The 20,558-nt window shown below is 43.0% G+C and overlaps 1 protein-coding gene across 5 annotated transcripts in view; it reads right to left on the bottom strand.

The window, feature by feature from the left end:
* VPS13D (vacuolar protein sorting 13 homolog D) overlaps positions 1-20,558 on the bottom strand; it is a 218,420-nt gene that overhangs the window by 119,892 nt on the left and 77,970 nt on the right. For 3 of the 5 annotated variants that reach the window (XM_039842182.1, XM_039842181.1, XM_039842185.1), the window contains 11 exons: positions 18,754-18,828; positions 15,199-15,301; positions 13,996-14,148; positions 12,074-12,209; positions 10,882-10,929; positions 8,649-8,799; positions 8,346-8,556; positions 6,033-6,280; positions 4,371-4,562; positions 3,930-4,056; positions 2,226-2,368 (listed from right to left, as the gene is read on the bottom strand). In XM_039842182.1, the coding sequence (XP_039698116.1) occupies positions 2,226-2,368; positions 3,930-4,056; positions 4,371-4,562; positions 6,033-6,280; positions 8,346-8,556; positions 8,649-8,799; positions 10,882-10,929; positions 12,074-12,209; positions 13,996-14,148; positions 15,199-15,301; positions 18,754-18,828 (1,587 nt within the window). Of the gene's footprint in view, positions 1-2,225; positions 2,369-3,929; positions 4,057-4,370; positions 4,563-6,032; positions 6,281-8,345; positions 8,557-8,648; positions 8,800-10,881; positions 10,930-12,073; positions 12,210-13,995; positions 14,149-15,198; positions 15,305-18,753; positions 18,829-20,558 lie in introns of all 5 variants that reach the window. The other 2 variants (XM_039842184.1, XM_039842183.1) reach the window with 2 other exon arrangements.

The following is a 20,558-nucleotide window of genomic DNA, read 5'->3' on the forward strand; positions in this document are numbered from 1 at the left end:
ATAATCCCAGTTATAAATATTCCAATCTGTTAACTTCATAATTCACTGTACTGGCTTGAGAAATCTGGTGTTCCTTTAAGGTAAGTCTTCAAAATACCTGAAAGACTTAGCAAAATCTCAAAAACAAAAATCTCTAAAATATAATCTAAGAATATCTCTCTATTCCAGTGTGCTAAGGCACACTGGAATAGAGAGATATTCCCTATCAACTCTTCTTTCTGTGACATACAGAAAAGCATTGATTATCAGAAATTGACATTATCACAGCTAGCTGATCTCAACTAATACAAAGTCTGTGCACAAAAGATGTGTTTAATTTGATATTATAAAAAGGGTCTACAGTACCAAGACTCAATTTTTGGAAGAAAGCAGGCTTTTTGTTTCCCTTTTCATCTTAGATTGCTCTGGCAAACTCCCAGTAAATGAATAGCTGATAAGGTAAAAATGTACAAAATCTTTCTTTTTGGAGGTCCATGTGAGACCAACTGGCAAGGCCCTCCCTGGCTTTCCAGCTTGGGACCGTACTTTAAACTTTCCAGATAGGGAGCTAGGTTATCTATCCAATTCTACAAAAATATTCAAGTAAGAGATTCCACAAATTCCCTTGATATTATATGCCAAGATCTCGTGATCCTTAAAAATTAGAAAGTCTTAGCTTAGCCCACCCCATCTATTCCTTTCTTTGGTATAACAACAAAATTCAAATCACAGTCTAGTCCCTAAAAACATATATAATAAGTTTCAATGCAGCTGATGTGTGCACTCACTGCATATTTATGGTTAAACAGCTCGATTTGCCTCCTTGCGAGAATTCTGGGGTTCCTCAGTGCCAGCTGCCTTAGAAGACAGAGCTCTATTTTCCCCCAAATTTGTCCCAACTTTAGCTTCCAGCCAACCTGTGACCACTTGCTTTGGAAGGGTATCAAGGACAAGACACCTGAGCAGAGAGCCAAATGCAGCATGAAGCAGCCTTTGCCTACGCAAGAGGTGGAGCAAAACAAATGTGAGGAAAAGTGACAGAAATGATCCTCAGCTGGAGGGTCAAATACAGTTTATTTCTTCCATTAAAAATCTTCATGTCGACTTTAAAGAGACAGCCCGCCGTCAGCAGAGAATGCATACAAATTCATGTTTAAAAAACGTGGAAAGCAAACTATACTTGGAAGAGACGCTATTACTAATAAAACCTCAAACACTTAAACGTGTCCCCGACTCCGCAGAAGATTCGGGCTAAGTGACACCACCTCGGCTTTCCCTCCTACAACATGACTGTACCCGCACCGTCCCGTACAGCAGCCTCTAGTCACATGTGGCTATTTGAATTCATTAAAATTAAACAAAATGAAAACTTCAAGTCCTCGGTCACATTTCTCAGCAAGGTGCTCGGCAGCCCCGTGTGGCCAGAGCTGCTGTGCGGGACGGCGCAAGACAGAACATCTCCATCATCGCCGCGTTCAGCGGACAGCACGGTTCTAGACGGTTTTCCAACATCCGACGCTAACTGGTGCTCTGAGATCCTTGGGCATTACACACTAAAGGAAGCAAGCGAGCCGACATTGGAAACCAAAGGTGTATTTGAATCAAATTTACCTTCACCCTTCAGAAAGTCTGTTGAGAGTTCCAGGTGGCTGCGAGGCACAAAGGAGCAGCACTGCCCCCTCCCCGCTCCACCTCCGTAAGCTGAACCAGCTTAGCGGGCCCTCAGTGGTACAACCACCACCTGTGCTTTAGCATATTTTCTGCTTCAAATGTATACGCCCCAGTCATAATCTCGTTTCTGACCCGGGCTTCCCCTTTGCATCTGGGCAAGTCACTTAGCCTCTCTGCTTCAGTTTCAAGGAGAACAATGCTCCCTATCCTCTTAGGGTTTGCAAATTTTAACTAATGTGTCGGAAATGCTTGGAGGATAGAAAGCATTCTAAGTGTTCCTATTATTCCCATGCAAAACAAGGATTTAAGCCAAACTGATACTTTCCTGACACAGTGAGCTTGAAATTAAACAGAGCCCCAGACCTCAACAGGGCAGGTGTTTAAGTAGCTCCTTAGCGCCCCAGGAGAACAGGTCTGTGTTGACACTCATCTAGCATTCAAAGACACCTGACCCAACGCCGAATGAGAACATCAGCACTTGGAGCCAGACCAAAGTGTGTGGCCAGCTTATTCGTCCAGGCCCAAGGTCATCGGCCAGTGGTTCTGATTCTCCCGCTGCCCCGCATATAACCCACCTATGTTGTAGATCAGCCCTGGGCGGTTTCCTTGCTGGATGACTTTCAAAGCTCGCACACCACTGCCACCATCCAGTGAGAAGCCCTGACACCAGCCCGGCAGCCCTTCTGGATGAATCCCCCTTCCGATTCTCATCGTGCAGCTGTGGGGCAGAAAAGCAAAGGTTTACACATTCATCCGTAAGAAAGTCTTGTCTACCTGTTTCAATCAGAAAACACTGCTGTAGTTATCATGCAAATACGAACTCTAATATGACTCTTCCTCGCCTCGTGTGACACCCAAACACAGCAAGGTGATTGATTACTCGGTGGCTGAAACTCTACCTCAGAGGCAGCCACAGTACAACAAGGTGTAAAACGGACCACTGAATCTTCGACTGACACTTAAGAAAACATTATGATTCTCTGAGCACAAAGCATGAGGAAAAGGCAGTGATACCTATTATTCTTCTGAAAAACAAGGATTCAAGGCAAACTGATACTCTCCTGACTCAGGTGTTTCAAATCAAGAGTTCATGAAATACCTTGAACACAGAAAAGTGTGAGCACTATTCTGTGCATCCAAGGAAAGTACGTGCAGAAGATGCAGCTACGACGGCGCGTCCCTTCTAGGGCCTGGAACTAATGCAATGGTCAAGCGCTGTTTAGCTGGCCACTGTCTTGCCACACATCCTGGAACCATAATTCCTGAAAGTGTGTTCTGGTTCCACCACCAACAAACAATATAAGCTTGGGCAGGTAACTCTCTCTGAGCCCCCATTTCTCATCTTAAAATAAAACACTATTTCCTGCCCTGCCTAACCCACCGGGATGTGGGGAGAATCAAATGAGATGGTCTGTGTGGAAATGCTTTGGGGACTGTGAATTCCCTGGAGAGAACAAACTGTTATGACTGTCAAGTGAGACTGGGCTTGCTGACCATGGCAAGTGTCTGTATATCCACTGTGTCCAGCGCCCCAGTCAACCCTCTCCTGACTCCAGCACCCCCTGACAGACGCGTCTGCACCCACTGGCACGCAGCGCTCCCAAGCCTTCCTCATAAGCTCAAGGCATACTTCTGCAGCTAACAGGGTGTGGCATTTGAGCAGTACCGGTCAGATTCGCCCGTTTATCTTTGGATTAAGGTTATAAATTAGAAGACTCCCGTAAAAAGCAGAATGTCAACAGCAAGAACAAAAGTGATCTATGCTCATACCATACGTTAAAGAAACATGTCATCTAATCCTCACAATTTCTGCTTTTCTCTGCCTTTAAGCATGCAATGAGTGCTTTGATATCTTGAAGTAGGACATTCTAACTCGAGGGCAAAAGAGATGGATTTCAAAACCTTACACAGAATGACCTGGGTTGGATGAATGGGGCGGAGGCTTTACCAGCGCACCAGCCACGCCCCCTCCCCAATGCCAGCCCCCCTGTCTGTGCTGAGAGCTTGCAGGGGAAGAAAACTGTGCAGAGAAGGGAACATGTGGGCTTCTCTTCATTGGCCGAGTTATGAAAAGAACTATTTCAATACATGTAAAATAAAACTAGCTTTCATTATAAACCAACCGAGTAACAGAAATTCGATCCGAAAGAAGCCGGTGAGTCACGGTGCCACTCCCCGCCAAGTCAGGGCTGTTATCTACAGTATATTCCTACTTACTATTCCTAACTTCTTCCTTCCCTAGAAGCTCATCTCCCCTCCCCAGAACGAGCCATACTCACAGGTTTGGCTGCTCTTTGTCTGCATAGCAGAATAAGAGCGGGCTCAGGCTCCGGGCCAGCTCGTGTTCCTCGAACTGGCCTGCTGCATCTGTCTTTGCATTGTCCTGTCTGAAGATCAGTGGTAACCCTTAGGAAGGAGAGAGAAAGTTCACGTCAATCCCACTCAGTCTATACAAGACGGAGGCAACTGGTAAAAGAAAAAACAATCGACAAGGGGGAAAAGAGTGAAACTGAATTTATTTAGTGGGCTCAGTTCATTCTTTGTCTAAAAGGACAGTTGGACTGTGATTGAGCCTTATTATGGCAGCACGAAGGTTCCAGCAGCTCAGACTGTGGAAGCAGTCTATTTGCGTTGGCTCCATTTAGTTAGCTGAGCAAATAAATAAATCTGAGTTCCCATGACCAATGCCAAAGGCCTACTTGAGCAGCCTCAGTACATACCTGTTTTGTTAATCAACCAATATGGAGCAGAAATGAAGATTTTTAAGGATCCTTCTGCTCGACACACAATCCGGATGGTGAGGTTCAACTGCCGCCGGTTGATGTCATAGAGTCGCATTCTTACCATGTAGTTCTGGGTTCCAGGTGGAATGAGCAGTTCTTTACACAATGGAAAATTCTCCAGCGATACCCCTAAAGGAGATACAAGCTACTGTCTCTCTGAATTCTCACTTGTTTGTCAAAGTGCTCACAGCCAAACGAAACTGGATTCCTTTTGGAAAAATCAATACCTAAGTCTCTAACTGGCAAAAACTCATTAGAATGCCTATTTTTCTTTAGTGGGGGAGTGAGAATGCATATGAAGCAAACCAGATGGCCTGGATGTCAAACTCAGGAGTCTGAACTGCACAATCAGAAAGATGAAAATACCAAAAAACTATCGATAACAGCTCTATTAAGAGCTTACTATGCATCGGGCCTTGTGCTGGGTGCCTAAAACCCAATAAGGGCAAGTCTACGGTAAGTCAAGGCTCCAGGCAGCCAAACTGCCTGGCTTCCAAGCCCCAGTCTGGCCTTGCTAGCGGCAGGACGCGGGGTAAGCTATTCAACCTCACTGTGTCTTAGCTGCCAAATGGGAATAATAACAGCATCGATGTCACAGGATTGGCATTAAAAGTGATAATCCATGTAAAGTAGACTGAAGGAGTGCTGGCTGTGCATCCAGTGGGGTGGGTGGGAGGACGCTTCCAGTCCACGCAGAGGCTCAATGAACACGTGTTAGAGGAATAAGGATCAGAGCACAGACCTAGTTTCTTTAGAATGGACAACTAGCACTGCACTATTTTTCTTTTCTAAATTGTGCTGAAGGGTTCATATATTCACTGACATGTAAGCTTATCACTGTGGGATACGATGCTTATATTCAATGAGTTTCAGGTTCCTATTTGTAAAATGGGGATAACAGCTGTCTCTCTGCCTGAAACATGCACTGTTGTGAAGATCATATACAAAACTGTGAAAAGATAAATATCTAAGTGATTATTTTAACATGGCTACAACAGCCTTAAAGTAACATACTTCCTGCCCAAATTCTAGAAGTGCCTCTTTGCTATTAAGTGCTACAAATATGATGATTCTCTACCTCAACTTCTTTCATCCCTACAACTAAAAATTACTTGATGCATTAAACATTCCAAACCTCAATTTTTTCATCAGTAAAATGGGATAAATAACTACTGCTTAAGGATTACATGAGAGCATGTGCGTGAAGCACTTGACATAATGCCTGGAGTACAGTGCGTGCTTGGCAAACGTTTTTTGTTTCCTGAAAAGAGGAGAGACATGATTTCCCTCATTTCATAGCTAGGAGAAAGTATGGTTTGAAAAGATGAAATGACTTCTTACATTCATTAAGTGAGCAACATAAGCAAAAAGGCTCTGATGAGCTCTCCCTCTGTAAATCTTTTGGATTTGTTCAATTACTCATTTTGGTAATATTCTGATTTATAGAAGTTTTGTGTTTTTTTAAACTGCATAAATCCTTTGAGCTGGCTTACTGAGATGTCGTATGCACTGTATTTTCTCCAAAATGTTTACCGAATAATCACAAAATACCAACATTTCCACAGAATTATTACGATGGTTATCTCACTAGAGCCTCACCCAGTTCAATGTTCTGGGACGTGTCGGCTGTGTGGAGTGCCACCTCTTTGCCAGGTTTCAGGGTCCCGTTAATCGGCACGCCCTTAACATAGAAATCAAGTTCACAAGGCAGCAAGTTGCAGATCACCACGGTTGGCAAGAGATAGATGGTGTGCCCGGGCTGTCTGAAAATCTGTTTGGCACTGTCAGAAAATATGTTTGAGGGCATGTAATCTGGATAATTCTCTTTCTTTATGGCCACACAAAACCTGTGAAGACAAAATGGTGTAAAAACCATGAGCCCGAATGAAGAACTTGAATTCTTTCTCCTTAACTATGAGAAAGCGTAACATTAAAAATGGTTCAGTAATTCAGTGAGATGTTTGCAATTTTCAATCCAAACACATTTAATGAGGTATAATTAAATCACAATAAAATGTATAGATTTTAAATGTTCAGTTTGATGAGTTTTGACAATTACAGATACCACTATAATCACCACTCCAAACCTGTTACAGAATATCCCTCTCGGTCTAGAAAGCTGCCTCATCTACCCTTCCAATCAAAATCCTCTCCCCATCCTTCAAGCAACCACTTTCTGACATCTGCCACTACAGGTCAGTTGTGCCTGTTCTTGAACTGTATACAAATGGAACGACACAGCATGTACTACTCTTTGTGTCTGGCTATTGCACAAAATGAAGTTTCGCCCAGATTCGGCCATGCTGTATGCATCAGTATATGATTCATATCCCAATGTATAAACACACATTTTTTTATTCATTATCCTGTTGATGGATAGGGTTGTTGATAGCCAGTTGGGTTGTATTCCCAGATCGATTTATCAAGAATGGAAAGCCTAACACTACTGAGTCTTCCACCCATGAACTTGGTTATATGTTCCTACTTAATTACTGTTTTCTTTAACATCTCTCAGCAAGGTTTTGTAATTTCTAGAGTAGAAGACTGCTACAGCATTACTTAGATTGATTCCTGGGTAATTAATGTTTTTTGATGCTACTGTAAGTGGTATTTTTTTTAAATCACATTTTCTAATTGTTCATGGCTAGAATATAAGAATACAATTGACTTCTATAGGTTGACCTTGAATCTTGAAATCTTGATAAATGTATTAGGTCTTATAATTTTCCATGGTGTTTTCTACATACATAATTGTCATTGGCATATAATAACTGTTTACTTCTTTTCAGATCTTTATGCTTTTTCAATTTCTTGTTTATTTATTTACCCTCATTGCAATGGCTAGGACTACGACTGCAATGTCAAAAAAAAGTGACTCCTGCCCAGTTTTAAAGACAAGAATTTAAGGTTTCACAACTACATGTCATCGTAGCTCAGGCTAGAAAAGTTCTCTTCGATTCCTAGTTTGCTGAGCGTTATCAGAAATAGGTGTTGAATGCTTTTTTTTTTTTTTGCATTTACTTTGGGACAATCTGATATTTCTCTTCTGGTCTGTTAATGTGGATGAATTATATTTATTGATTTTCAAATGTTAAGCTAATGTTACACTCCTGGGATAAACCTCACTAGCTGGATTCTATTTAGCAACATTTTGTTATGAATTTTTGCAACTCTTCATGGGGGACACTGGTTCATAGTTTTCTTTTTTTTTTTTTTGATAATACCTTTACCAGTTTTGGTATCGGGGATATGCTAGCTGCCTACAGTGAGTTAGGAATTGCTGCTCCCTCTTCTCTACCTTCTCAAAGAGTTTGCACAAAATTGGTATTATTTCTTCCTTAAACATCTGTTAGAATTCACTAGTGCAGCCATATGGTCCGAGAGTGTTCTTTGTAGAAAAGTTTTTTATTATAAATCGAATTTCTTTAATAGACATTGGGCTATTTGGGTTTTCTATTTCTTCTCTGCATCAGTTTCAGTAATTTGTTTTTCAAGGGCTTTGACATCCCAATATGGCATTTATTTGCATAAAATTGTTTTACAACATCTTTTAATCCTTTTAATGTCTGTAAGATCTATAATAATGTCTCCTTTTTTCATTCCTTATATTGGTAATTTGTGTTTTCTCTCTCCTTGATCGGTCTTATTAGAGGTTTATCAAATATAAATCTTTTCAAAAAGCCAATTTTGACATTGTTGATTTTCTCTGTTGGCTTTCTATTTCATTGACTTCCAGTCCCAACCCCACCAAGGATTAACCCTTGAATTCTTATGAACTCTCGACACCAGAACTTAAGGAATAAGAACTTCAGGATTTTAAATAAGCACAACTGAAATCACTAACATCTATAAAAAGAATAATAATTTTAAAAAAAAGAGCAAAATTTATATGCATCGCAGAGCTGTGCATACCTGAAGAACCGGCTTTTTTCTGTGTCCATAGAGTGGCACTCTCGTTTGCTGCTACTAACCTCTGTCGTCTTCACCACATTGGTCCAGTGAATAGGAGCCTTACAGAAAAATACGCCCAAGCCTTTGGGCCGGGCCTGTAGCCGCCAAGAAGTGAGGTGCAAAGGCACAGCGAAGGAATCCCCGGGCATGACCGCGGGGAGCACCACGGGCTCTGCCACAGAAATAAGTGTTAGCGCTTTCAACAACGGTCTTCCACCCAAATGCCTGCCTACCTCAGAAGGAAAGGACTGGGTCAGAACGTACTGTCTGGGGCTGATGGGCTGTCCAGTCTCAGTTCCATTGGTGTCTCAAGTCTGTTCTTCACGATGAGGGCAGATCGGACAGTGATTACTTTCCGAGCACTGCCTTCCATAGTTACCGCGAAGACCACACGGACGGGTGGGAGCGAAGAGAACTGGGAAACAACACAGAAGTAAAAAGAGCATAGCTATCATTTAAAACCAACACATAAAATAGAACACTACCAACCAGACTGCCTAAATCAAAAGTGTCTTATTACTACAGCAATTTGGTGAAATTAGTCATTAAGCCCTAAAACCACCCAGTTTTAATAAGAGTGAATATCCAATGAATACACACTAGTAAAGCAGCCAATTCCGAATGTTTCTATAAAAACAGATCATCTATTCAGAAGTGATAGTACAAAGTATATCACAAAGAAAAATCGGTCTTGGGCCTTTAGACACATTTTAAAGAACTTTGCCTAAGACTGGTAACAACCTATCAAATTCTCCAAACATCCTGCAATTTGGCAAGAAAGTATCTGCCAGAAATTATCATAACACCACTGGGTGCCTACACATCAGCCCTTATATGGAAAGGGTGAAATAGACTTGTTTTCAACTGAGCTGGAAGGGAATAAAGATCATCCAAAGCAACGAAAAGTTCAGAAACACCGAGGTAGGACTTTGCAAAACAGTAAAGGATTTACCTTCTGTGGTATTTTTCTCCCAGATTAATATTAAAGTGAGAAAACATTCTTTGAACACTCACGATGGGTTGTGTACTGTCCAAAATATACACAGAAAACCAGAAGGAAGTCTTCTGAGATTATAACTTGTCTTTGTAAACTCCAAAAAATGTGTAATAAAGGGCTGTCTGTGTCGGTATGCCTTTCGCGGGAACAGTAACTTTTTTTACTAATGTTAAAAAATTACCCTCTGGGCCCATACACTATTTGTTGAAATGCCTATAGAAAAACCAACACTTTTACTTCTAAGAACTTAAAAAAAGAATTTCTCTTTCTTCACTATAACTTTCTAAGTTCTGCACAATGATCACTTTTTTATAAACAGGACACTGAGTTTCAGAAACGCAACATAATGAAGGGAAATATTTTACTTTTGGTCTTGGGTTGCGGCCACTACTTTTTCTGTATGCTTATTCACACATTCAGCACACATTCTGTGCTACTCCCAAGTGCCAGGAAACTAAGCATAGAACCCCACATCAGGTAAACCAGAGAGGAGGCCTCTGAAACTATTATTCTTAGGAGAGAGTCCAGAACTGACTAACAATGCTTTTTCATTGAAAAAACAGAAGACACCACATCTAAGCTCTTCATACTGCCAACTTTTTTTTTTATTATTAAAACAAACAGTATGTGAAAACCACCAACCTAATAAGCAATAAAATGAAGAGCTCTATGCTTTGAACCAAGACTTCCAGGCAGTCCCAATGAAAAGGCAAACGATAACTTTCGGACTGTTTTTAGAGGAACACAGCCCAGCACAGCCATCACCAAAGCGCCCACTGACCCAGCCTGGTAAAAAGCCCCATAGAGCTAAGGCCAATAACAATTGTTTCAAATCTTGATCTTCTTACCTCCAAGCTTACCCGAAATTTCACATTTCAAAACTTACTATCTTAAGGGAAAAGAAATTATAAGCAAAAACCTGAAAATACTTTTCTATTTTATTTATTTTATTTTATTTTTTAGGCGAGGCAACCCTTGGTTGACCTCACAGATTGCAAGGACCTTGTCAGCTTACAACTCTTTTTACAGCACCTTCGGTCTTCCGGTGGTCTCCCATCCAAATACTAACCAGGCCTGACCCTGCTTAGCTTCTGAGATCAGTGGGAATTGGACTTGTTCAGGGTAGGATGGCTATAGACTTGAAAATACTTTTTAATGTCATCTTGTGATGATGTTTCAAAAGCCAAATGGGGAAAAAAATCTTACTATCTTTCATTCTTATTTACTTTTATGACATTTGGACCCAAACCTATGAAATACGTATAGCCATCCAAGGGTTCATTTATATTTTAACTTAGGAAGCAAAGGAGACCTTGGACCAAAACATTTGCCTTCCCTTCCCGGCCTGTAATGCTCAGTCCCTCATACCACAGTAGGCGAAAACATTTTCTCGCAAGTTCTTGTCATAAAGGCCTCTGATCAAGAGAAAACATGTACGTATGATTCAGGCACAGTTTAGACACTCCACAAACACAGTGACACAGGAAATCCAATACTCACGTAAACCTGGGGGTGAATAATATTCGTTCTGCTGCTTGGGCTGCCAATCTAAGAAAGATTCCAAAAGTCAGAGAGTCGGCAGAGACCTGAGGTTACAGGCATCACTCAGTTCAATGATACAGTAATTTGCTTGAAAGGGTGGTGTTTGTAAAAATACTCTTAGTCAGACACGGTCTTCCACGGAGAACAAACATCCATCTTAGAAGGCGTGGGAAAAGCAGCACTCGGCTCACAACCACTCCATGCATGCAGAACTTCTCCTACACAACAGAAATGTACCTCTGGGGAGAATCAGTCCTTTCACTGCGAGACGTGAATTTAGGCAGAAAAGTAATCTTGAAAGAAAGTTACCTTTTCTAAAAAACTTGGGGCACAAGAGAGGCACAGTAGAAAGAATAGTGTTCTCCAAGAATATCTTTTGCGAGGAAAGCAAGCATGATGAAAGCTGCAACGTCTCTGCAAATCTGTACTTTGCTACTCATCACTGGCTACCTAAAACCAAGTAGTTATCCCACGAAGTGTGGCTGAGTACTGGGCAAGAGCACTCCTGGCAGCGACCTCAGCCGGGACACCGGCCTCCACCTGCACATTCTGGTCAGGTATGCTACCTGCATCATTCCCCAGGCTGGTCCTCCGCCCCAAAGAATGGCAGGCCGGGGCAAAGTTCGGGCAAGGGTGTATGAGAAGATGTGCAATCAGAAAATAAAGAACAGTGGACACCTGTCTTTATGCCAGAGAAGAGAAAAGGCTAGAAGGAACAAGGAGAGATCCTTGGATCCTTGGAGAAACACAGCTGAAAGGATCAAGGAGCAGCATTATAAGAAATTTAAAGACAGTATATAGAAGAGGCATAACGACATGTGAAGTAAAGGCAATACATATTCGGCAGACCAGTAAACTGCCAGGTGGACCAGCCGAGTATGAAATGGATCTGCACAGGTGAGGTAATAGGCATTAACGTCAATTTTAGATCTTGTTTTTCTACTGAAAATAACTATTGCCTGCATTATCTACACATTGCTTCCCAATGCCCATGGCTGACCTGAAATAATCTTATGCCCTCTTCCTAGAGCTAGTGAAATAAAGGATAAGAAAACTTCACTAGAGCAAGGCTAGTCCAGGCTTAACTGACTGCCTAGCTTCACGGGGGTGTGGCCAGGGCACAATCTGCAGCCATCTCTCAGTCACACACCGTGGAGGAAGATGAATTCTTATCTGGTGCTGCGTATCGGAAAAAGGTGCCGACTTTGTCCACAGACACAGGGCTCACTTGCTCCCAGCCGTTTACTCTCACTTGCAGTTGATGGATCCGGAGGTCGTGGGTGTGTCTGTCAGGCAGAACACAGAAAAGGACATTAAACACAATCTTAAAAAGGAAAGAAAAGCAGCAGCAAAGACTCAACTCTGATTTATTATATAATGACATAAAAATCCAGTTGGCTAAGACTTTTGGTGATTATCTAACACAAGAGAAACCAAGAGACTCTATTAACTGGGTTTCATACTTAAAACAAAATTGTTAGATACGCAAAGCTTGAGCAGAGAGACATTTGCCTTCCCTTTGTATGAACCATGCAGATCTAGCCCAGGTCTTTCCCGCCCCAATCCCCGCCCCACCCTCTATGTAGTGATGTCAGCTAAAACCATTTCGGTAGGGTAGTAAAATGACGTATGAGCCATCGAATCATAAAAGCGCACTCCTGGAAACACATGACATGACGTTCCTCTTGGTTCTTCATTGGACGCGCTAGTTCTCTGAGAACCACACTGGTCGTTGGGCTTCAGACCCACGAGACTGCAGACGAGTTATGAGGGACGGAGCCCTTGGAACTGGAGGCTTGGCTGGGACTGGAGAAGGCGGTGGGCAGAATAGAAGGAACAGGAGGAAATTGCACATTTAATTCTATTTTAGATTTTGCCTAATTCAAGCCAGAAGCCTGAAATGGGGAACTGGATTTGAGGCTGACAGGAAGGAGGGAAGGAGGGAGGGAGGCAGGGCGTGGGGTACAGTGTGCCAAAAAGGAAAAGCCAGAAACGCATTTATTTTGATGAATTCAAGCAGAACAGTGGGACTTGAAATGGGTTAGAAAACATGGAAACTGGGACGGAAATGACAAAGAGGTCAAACCCCTTCTGATACACCAGATGCAGCGCTTATGAAGAAGTAAAGCCAATAGTTCTATAATTAACTTCCCCAGGAACTCCATGGAACAGGAAAATGCTCACCCCCCATCCCTGGAAACTAACATGGCTTTGCCGTGCATGTACCCAGAATAGTGATTTTTTTTTAAACTACATTTTCCCTGTAGAATCACTGGGGCCCACAAGTTCAGAACTCTTGCCAATGGGGAGAGAGTGTGCTGGCACAAAGCTACGCGAAAGGGAAGAAGAGTCTGACTTAGGAGCAAGCTCGCACACAAAGGCTTCAAACGGCATGAAAGCATATGACTACAGAAGGCTGAAGCCAACCTCTTGAATTCTGGCTCAGCTTGGAAACAGACATGAGGCTCAAATGCTAAAATCTTAACCTAGTCGCTATTCGGTGGACAGCCGCTCCACTTAAAATGCTTGCAAATATTAGAACGCTTTGCCGGACGTTTTATGACCTTTTAGTAACCAGCCATTCCTTCCTCCACAATTGTTCCCGACCTCTGGCTGGCCGTGTCTCCCTAGGTGAGTGACTCTTACCCTCCTTAGAATCGGAATACTTTACCATTATGGCTCTGCTTCCTGAAAACACCTGCGTGCTAAAGTGCTACGTGGCACACGTGCATCTCAAAATTGAAATCAACATGCTTCGGTAACCTTTTAAGAACAGCACGTCACCACTGCATCTTGAAAACCAGGCTCGAGGCAATGAACTTGAGCGTCATGATCAGTCTATGCTTCAACCAAATTATGTGAAACACACATTGTCACCTCACATGTCAAATAAAGAGATAATTCATGGGGAGGAAAGTATTTCCAAGATAGCAAGACAGTCATTATATTTCTTAAAAGGAAACACTGATTTTCAAAATATCTTTTAAAATAAAACGTTATTTGTGAAAAGGCAGAACATGAGAGACAATCATATCATATATATACTAAGGAAAAGAATAAACCACATTTTACCTGTGTCTTAGCTTTCCTCGTGCTTCAAATTCAAAGGGAATCTCTTCACCTGTGAGCACTTCCCGCCACTCACTAACATTGTGAGCATCATCAAAAAAGCTTCCATTGCCTTCTGGAACCACTCCTGGACTCCCGCTGTGAGACAGTGCAGCCCTGGAACCAAGTCAGACAATACCAGCCTGTCCCTCCTTCTCTCCAACTCCCTCCCACACAGAGCCCAGTGCCGAGAGCAGAAACCCTTCCAGAACAAGGCCACATAGCCTGGCTACACAGGATGATCTAAAGAGTCAGCCATGAAAGCTACCTTCGTAATCAATCACAGCTCATTTGAACTTTAGAAACAGCTGAAAGCTATCACCACATGGTCACTTGCCTCCTGCAGTAAAGTCTGAAGCACAGGGTGCTATGTAAACTGAGTCATGACCTTTAAAAGTAGTATTTAAGTGACTATCTAGAATTTAACAGACCTAAACTGTTTTTTTGTTTGTTTTGTTTTTAAAGTCACCAGTAAAGCACTGGCATACTTATTAGAGGCAGGAAAAAAGTTGTTTCGAATCAGCTGACTCTGTTACTCATTTTATGGTCTTCATCACCTAAACTGGAGCGACCAGCAGGCATCTGGAAAGTGGAGCCAAAGTCTGAACAGGCAGAAAGTTTAGAGAATGTGCTCCCTTGGCTTAGGTGAATTCTCATTTGTTCTGCAAACTCTACTCAATTCTATCTGGAATAAAGTGTGTTTTAGGTTTAAACGTAACTCTTATGGGTAGAGGGAAGTGGAGCGGGAAACATGCGAGGTGTTTTCAAAGCAGTCTTGGAAGAAAAACGTAAAACGTGTGGTTTCATAACCATACCCGGCTTTCTTTCAAGGGCTGGGGGGTGGGGGCTGGGGAAACGACGGAACGCTTTTCGTTCGCATTTCCCATTCACACCCTTACTTTGCTTGACTCTGACTTTAAGTGTAATGTACGCCAGGATCAGGATCGTAATTTGGATATTTCAGACTCAGGACCTATTTCTCTGACTGCAGATTCGACATAAATCTCAGAACCAGAAGCTCCAACATAAATCTCAGCAAGACAACAAGTTACTGATTCAAATATGAGCCAAGAGCCTCAAGAAGGGGCCCGCCTTGCTCTGCTGGGCTGGTACACAGAGTCTTTGGTGGCAGAGATGGCTCAGGGTGACAGATCCAGGGTCCCTTACCTGGTGGGTGTGGTGGTCAGGGTGGCGAACCACACAGTGCAGCCTGTGAGATTCCTCAGAGCAAAAGGCACAAAAGGCTGCCGGCGCTTGGGGGTTTTCACCTCTGCTAACAGAACAAGCGGAAGGCAGCTGTTAGCGCCCACGTCTGTCTGCGTGGCGGAGAACCTCCCCGAACCCACACAGCGCCCAGAACTGTCTCTTGTGCAAAGGGGTGAAGGTGGAGGAAAGAGAAGAGTGACTGCCACAGGTGTGTCGACAGGACAGATGGCATGCCCACGTTTTTGCTGCTGGCTACGGGATGACGGTCCTCCCTGACAACTCTGTGATGTGGGACTGCTCCCAGCCCCCAGCTCTCCCACAGCCCTCAGGGGCCTGACCTCAGCAGAAGGCAGCAGGACCTAACTCGGCTGGAAACCAGAGGGAAACGGACCCCATCACCCACGAGAAATATATTCTAAATGGGTAACACAACTCGTAACAAGATATATCATGCGTTTTTGATTAAACTTTGTCCGAAACTCCTGTACTTCACAGCAAAGCCTCCCTTTATGTAAAAGTTACACTTCGGTCTTATTATGCACATTATAACGAAATAAAAACATTCTTTCCTCACCTCTCATGCTTATAGTTTGAGTTCTGTTTCTCCCTGGAAGATGAGAAGTATACTATCCCAAAGCTTTCTAAATTAAATCTTTAGCTCATTTTTGGACACAGACGTCGCCACCATCTGCAATAAGGTAGGTACTATGGAGACTACAAAAGGGGCAGCGAATATGATTTCTTTTCACAAAATAGCTTCTAATCCAGGAAAGTGGCAAGAGACACTGATCAATACAAGGCTAGAAGTGACAAAATTCTAGAAAGAGTTGACCTAACTATATGAACACTATAAAAAATCCAATAAGTGACAGACCATGTGGCCAGAAATGGCCAAAGCCCGTCCGATGCCCGGCTGCCTCGGACCCGGCGGCCCGCACCACGGCCCGAGCTGTGCGGTTGGGCACGGCACGGGGCATCGGCTCCTCCAGCTGAGGGCCTGCGTCTCCTCTGCTGGCCGTACACACACAGAGGAGGTGACAGCAGGAACCACAAGGCAGTGGCATCAGTGCAGGTGCGTCCTGGCCGCTGTGCTCACACCGCACGCACGTGCACTGGCCACCGGAGCGGGCACAGCCCAATCTCAGAGTGTCCGGCTTTACAGCACAGAGACGGCCTGGAAAAGACTGGGGCCCAAATGTTCTGCAGCTGCGGAGAAAATGACATCCAGAGGTGACTGCGACTGCTGACTGAGAACCCAGTGGCAAAATAAAATTCATCTTCCAGGACCACAAGTTTCCTGCCAGCGAAACAAGAAGGAAGGTAGCTGCAGCGGACCCTGCCTGCCTCCACCGCCTCTCGAATGAGGCTTGGGGCAGCAGCGTCGGCAGTAATTACCACCGCCTTTCAAAAAGTTTTTCCCTTTTTCCCTTTCTATCTTCCAAAGTTTTCAGAAGCTAGCACTAGAAGCACTGCAAAACAAGCCATTTCAGGTTAAGGCAAGTTCTATTTCTGTAACAACAATGGCTCAGGGACTCTGAGAAATGGTAATGTGCTAAATAAATGGCTAGTCTACAGTGTGTTCCCACAGTTCCACGGTCAGTCTTGAGAGACTCCAAGACCACCTCCGTCTAGAACATACCCATTCTTGTCCCAACAGACTCACTTAGTTCCCAAGATTTGCTTTCAAAAAAAAAAAAAAAAAAAGTGTCCATCAAGTAGAAAATTAAGGAGTAGCTGTGAGGCTGCTGACAAGAGCAGAGGGGGAGTAAAAAATTTAAGAGCTGTCTGCAAGGTAAACAGCACTTATTGTGGCACCTTGACAGGCACCTCCCTCTCCCAGAGCAGTGAGAAGACTGCTTTATTACAGCAGATAAAGGACCCCGGAGGAAAAGAAGCCAGATGTGCTTTCATATCCCACTGTGAGCCAGACTAAAAGTTTCCATTTGCAAATTAGATTTAAAAAGAACAGGTGGCAAATGGCTTTGATCACATTGTAATACAGAATAAAGTGCTAGGAACCCATATAAAGATATTCACAAGTATATTGCTTTGGAATTAAATAGCCTGGGAAGGCACACTGCTTAGGTCCCTGAGCTTCTTGTTTTGATTACACATACCAGCACAGACTTCGGCAACCTACTTCTCTGAGAATAAAAATACACGGAGTGCTCACAAGTCCAAAGCCAGCACCAGGGGACAAATCTGACATCTCTTGCACTAGGGTCCAAATCGACTGAGGACTTGCCTTTGGCACAGCACCAGAGAAGAAAATCCCCAAGTCCGTCAAAGAAAAATGTGTTCCCTGGTGGCCTTAAAAATATGCCTCTAGCGACCAGACCTGATTTCTTCATGGGCTCAGAGAACCCCAAACTCCTATGTCCAACTTCGGCTTCAAATGGCTCCAGCTGGGAAAATTTCTACCCCTCTGGCCTTGTTTCACAGAGTAATTTGGCCATTACAAACAGTGTAGGTTTTCATGCTGTATAAGCAGCTCAGTCTATCAGAAAGGACCTGGTTTGTAAATCGTTAAGAACTAGATTAAAGCCACAGGCCTGCTATAGCTGGTCATGTGAATGAAGGCAAATTGCAGAGTCTCTCTGAGCCTCTCTGTCCTCATCAGCTAAATCAGTATAATGTTCTGCTTAGCCTAAAAGATTAAATAACAGACATAGAGAAGCTTAGGGTATAAACCCACGAATAAATGAAGGTTCGATCATGGGCTTTCTCTATGAGCCATCCCCAATCACCCACCTCGGTAAAGCCTTGCAGGAAAAATCCTACAGTACTGCCCCATGTATTAACATCTCGTTCTGAACTCCTGGTAGAGGAAGCTCAATGAGGCTTTTTTCCCCCCAATATTGAAGGTCATTTGTTTATGCAACACACATTCAAAATATGTCATGACCCAGGCAGGACCTGGTGTTTTCTATCATGTCTACTTACCAGTCAAATTCTCAAGGAAACTTAAGAGGGTCAGAGACAGAAATAAAGAACATTTTCTTTTCTATGTCCTCACCACCTCAGTGCATAGCTAACGAGATTAACATTTGCGTCTAAGCAATTACTTACTGGCAAATTCCTTCTGAGCCCTGTCCCCGTTGTTCTAGTTCACAGGCCCCCTGGCGTCACTGTGAGAATAAACATCCACTGGGCATGCTAGAAACAGAAACTGGCCACACTGCTTAGTGGAAGACGGTTTTCTTTCATTTACCTGTTTTTCATTATGAGAAGTCACATCTAACTGACACTGGACACCTCCGTTTCACGCTGTGGAGCTGACCCCATCCCCACTGAAGGTGATGGCAGACGGAAGAGATGGCATACGAATGGGCACATCACTTCCTTCTGATAAAAGGTGTCGTTCTATCATTTGTCAGAAATCTCTTTCTTTCCTGCCACTGAACCAAAGTACTCAGAACTGAGTCCACCCCGTTCCGCTCCCACTCACAGAACAGTGACGGACAAGGCAGTTCTTAAACCAGGAAATAAAGCAAGCCCTGCTTGGTTGTACTGTACCTCTAGCATAGATCTGGTGCTCTAGGTTAGTCAGACTCGCTGTACTCCTAGTTCTAAGGTAGACAAGGGGGAGGCCTGGTAGACAGAAGAGACAAAGTTAGAGAGAAAGAATAAATACAGTGACTAAGACGACTCACCTCTAAAGCATAAGCACAAAAAGAATACATCACAGAAAACAGCAAGCACCATGCAGGTACAGGCCCATCCCCTCCCGTGACACTAAAAGCTAAGAAGGTACTTAAAAAGTGAGCAGGACAGTTTTACGCCGGCTTTGATTGTGGCAGCTGTGTCAAGGAAGCATGCTCCTGTTTTTCTCAATTGGGGAAAGAAAATGTAGTCAACATTCTTTTGAACAGGATGACAAGCCTTTATGAAGACTTTTAACTGAAAGCAGGTATGTTCTCAAATGGCACAGAACAGTCACCAATAGCAATTGGTACAGATGTCAGTGGGAGATGCTCCATTCCACCTGGAAAGTGGCAGTGGCAGTGGAAGGCTAATCCCTCGGGGGTCTCAGAAACTCAAGGGGAAAAGCCAGTCTGTGTTCCAAGTTTCAACAGTCCTTACTAAGTAGTTATCTCATAGCATTATTGACATTACAAATTAAACATGGACATTTTTAGAGGATTTATATTTGATATTTCCGTAAAATATTTTTGGAATACAAAACTAGCAAGTTCAATAAGGTGCCATGCTATCGAGGTTTACCTGTAGAATCCCAGCTCTTACTGAACAAACCAATAGTTATGTCAAAAATGAGGCCATTATTTTCTTTCCCCTGCTGAAGAAATCGTGAGAAATCAGCAGCTCCCTTAGGCTGAATTTCATATTAAGACTCTCTGTTCCAAGGGCCCACACTGAAGCTGGCCTGAATAAAACACACAAATCTGGAGAGAATGTGACTAAATCTATTTGTGAGTAAGACTTGAAAGTCTGTGGTCAGTTCATCAAGGTTCAAACTGACTGACTTTCAAAACAAATGTTCCACGATTACTTTAGTAGATCTATTAAAAGGATACAATCCCATTTGCTTTATTACCACCCAGGAACTTCCAGTAAGAAAAGAGGTTTGCAAATTTAGGTGTATTCACTTCTGTCTAATTAAAAAAGACAGATTACACCTTTATAAGCCTAACCGTAAAAATCCATAAGTAAATAAAAATCCAGCTTTAATTTAGCAGAGACATTTAACATAGATAAGGCAGCTTACTAATCCTAGAGAACGAAGAGAAAAAAAAAATTTTTTTAAGTACAGGAGAAGAAAGGGACAAAAGAAACTCCTTCACCAGAATCCTGAAAATCAGGCCTTCCTGGTGCTGGTACTGACCCGGATTCAAGACCCTTCTGTATGGGTAATGTTTTTAGAAACGCTAAGACACATGACACATCGCAAGGATTAATTTAGTCCTCTGAGTAGACGTCTATGTTACATTCTCTCGACACAAATTGAGAAGGTTAGGGGAGGAGCCAAAATTGAAGCTGATGATATCTGTAAAGCTCTGACTCCTAGGCAATGACCTTGAAACTCAAGAAGCAACAGCCTGGAACTAGAGAGAGCAAGCATAGCTGACATTTCCTTGTCCCTCCTTCTAGAAGTACAAGGCAGCTAGAAAGTCCATTTATAAACTGTGAGGAAAGACGAACCAGTTCAAATACTTCATACACTACGAAAATCCATCTTCCCGTGACACGTTTGCAGACCAGATGGAATATTTAAGTATTCATGAGCTATGTGAAGTCCAGCCAAGACTCCCCAAAGGAACCACACTGAAAAAGCTGGGGCTGGGTTGAATTTGAATGACAAT

The sequence above is a fragment of the Pteropus medius genome, unplaced genomic scaffold, assembly GCF_902729225.1.
Source record: "Pteropus medius unplaced genomic scaffold, Ma_sr-lr_union100, whole genome shotgun sequence".
In the NCBI taxonomy this organism is placed as follows: Eukaryota; Metazoa; Chordata; class Mammalia; order Chiroptera; family Pteropodidae; genus Pteropus; species Pteropus medius.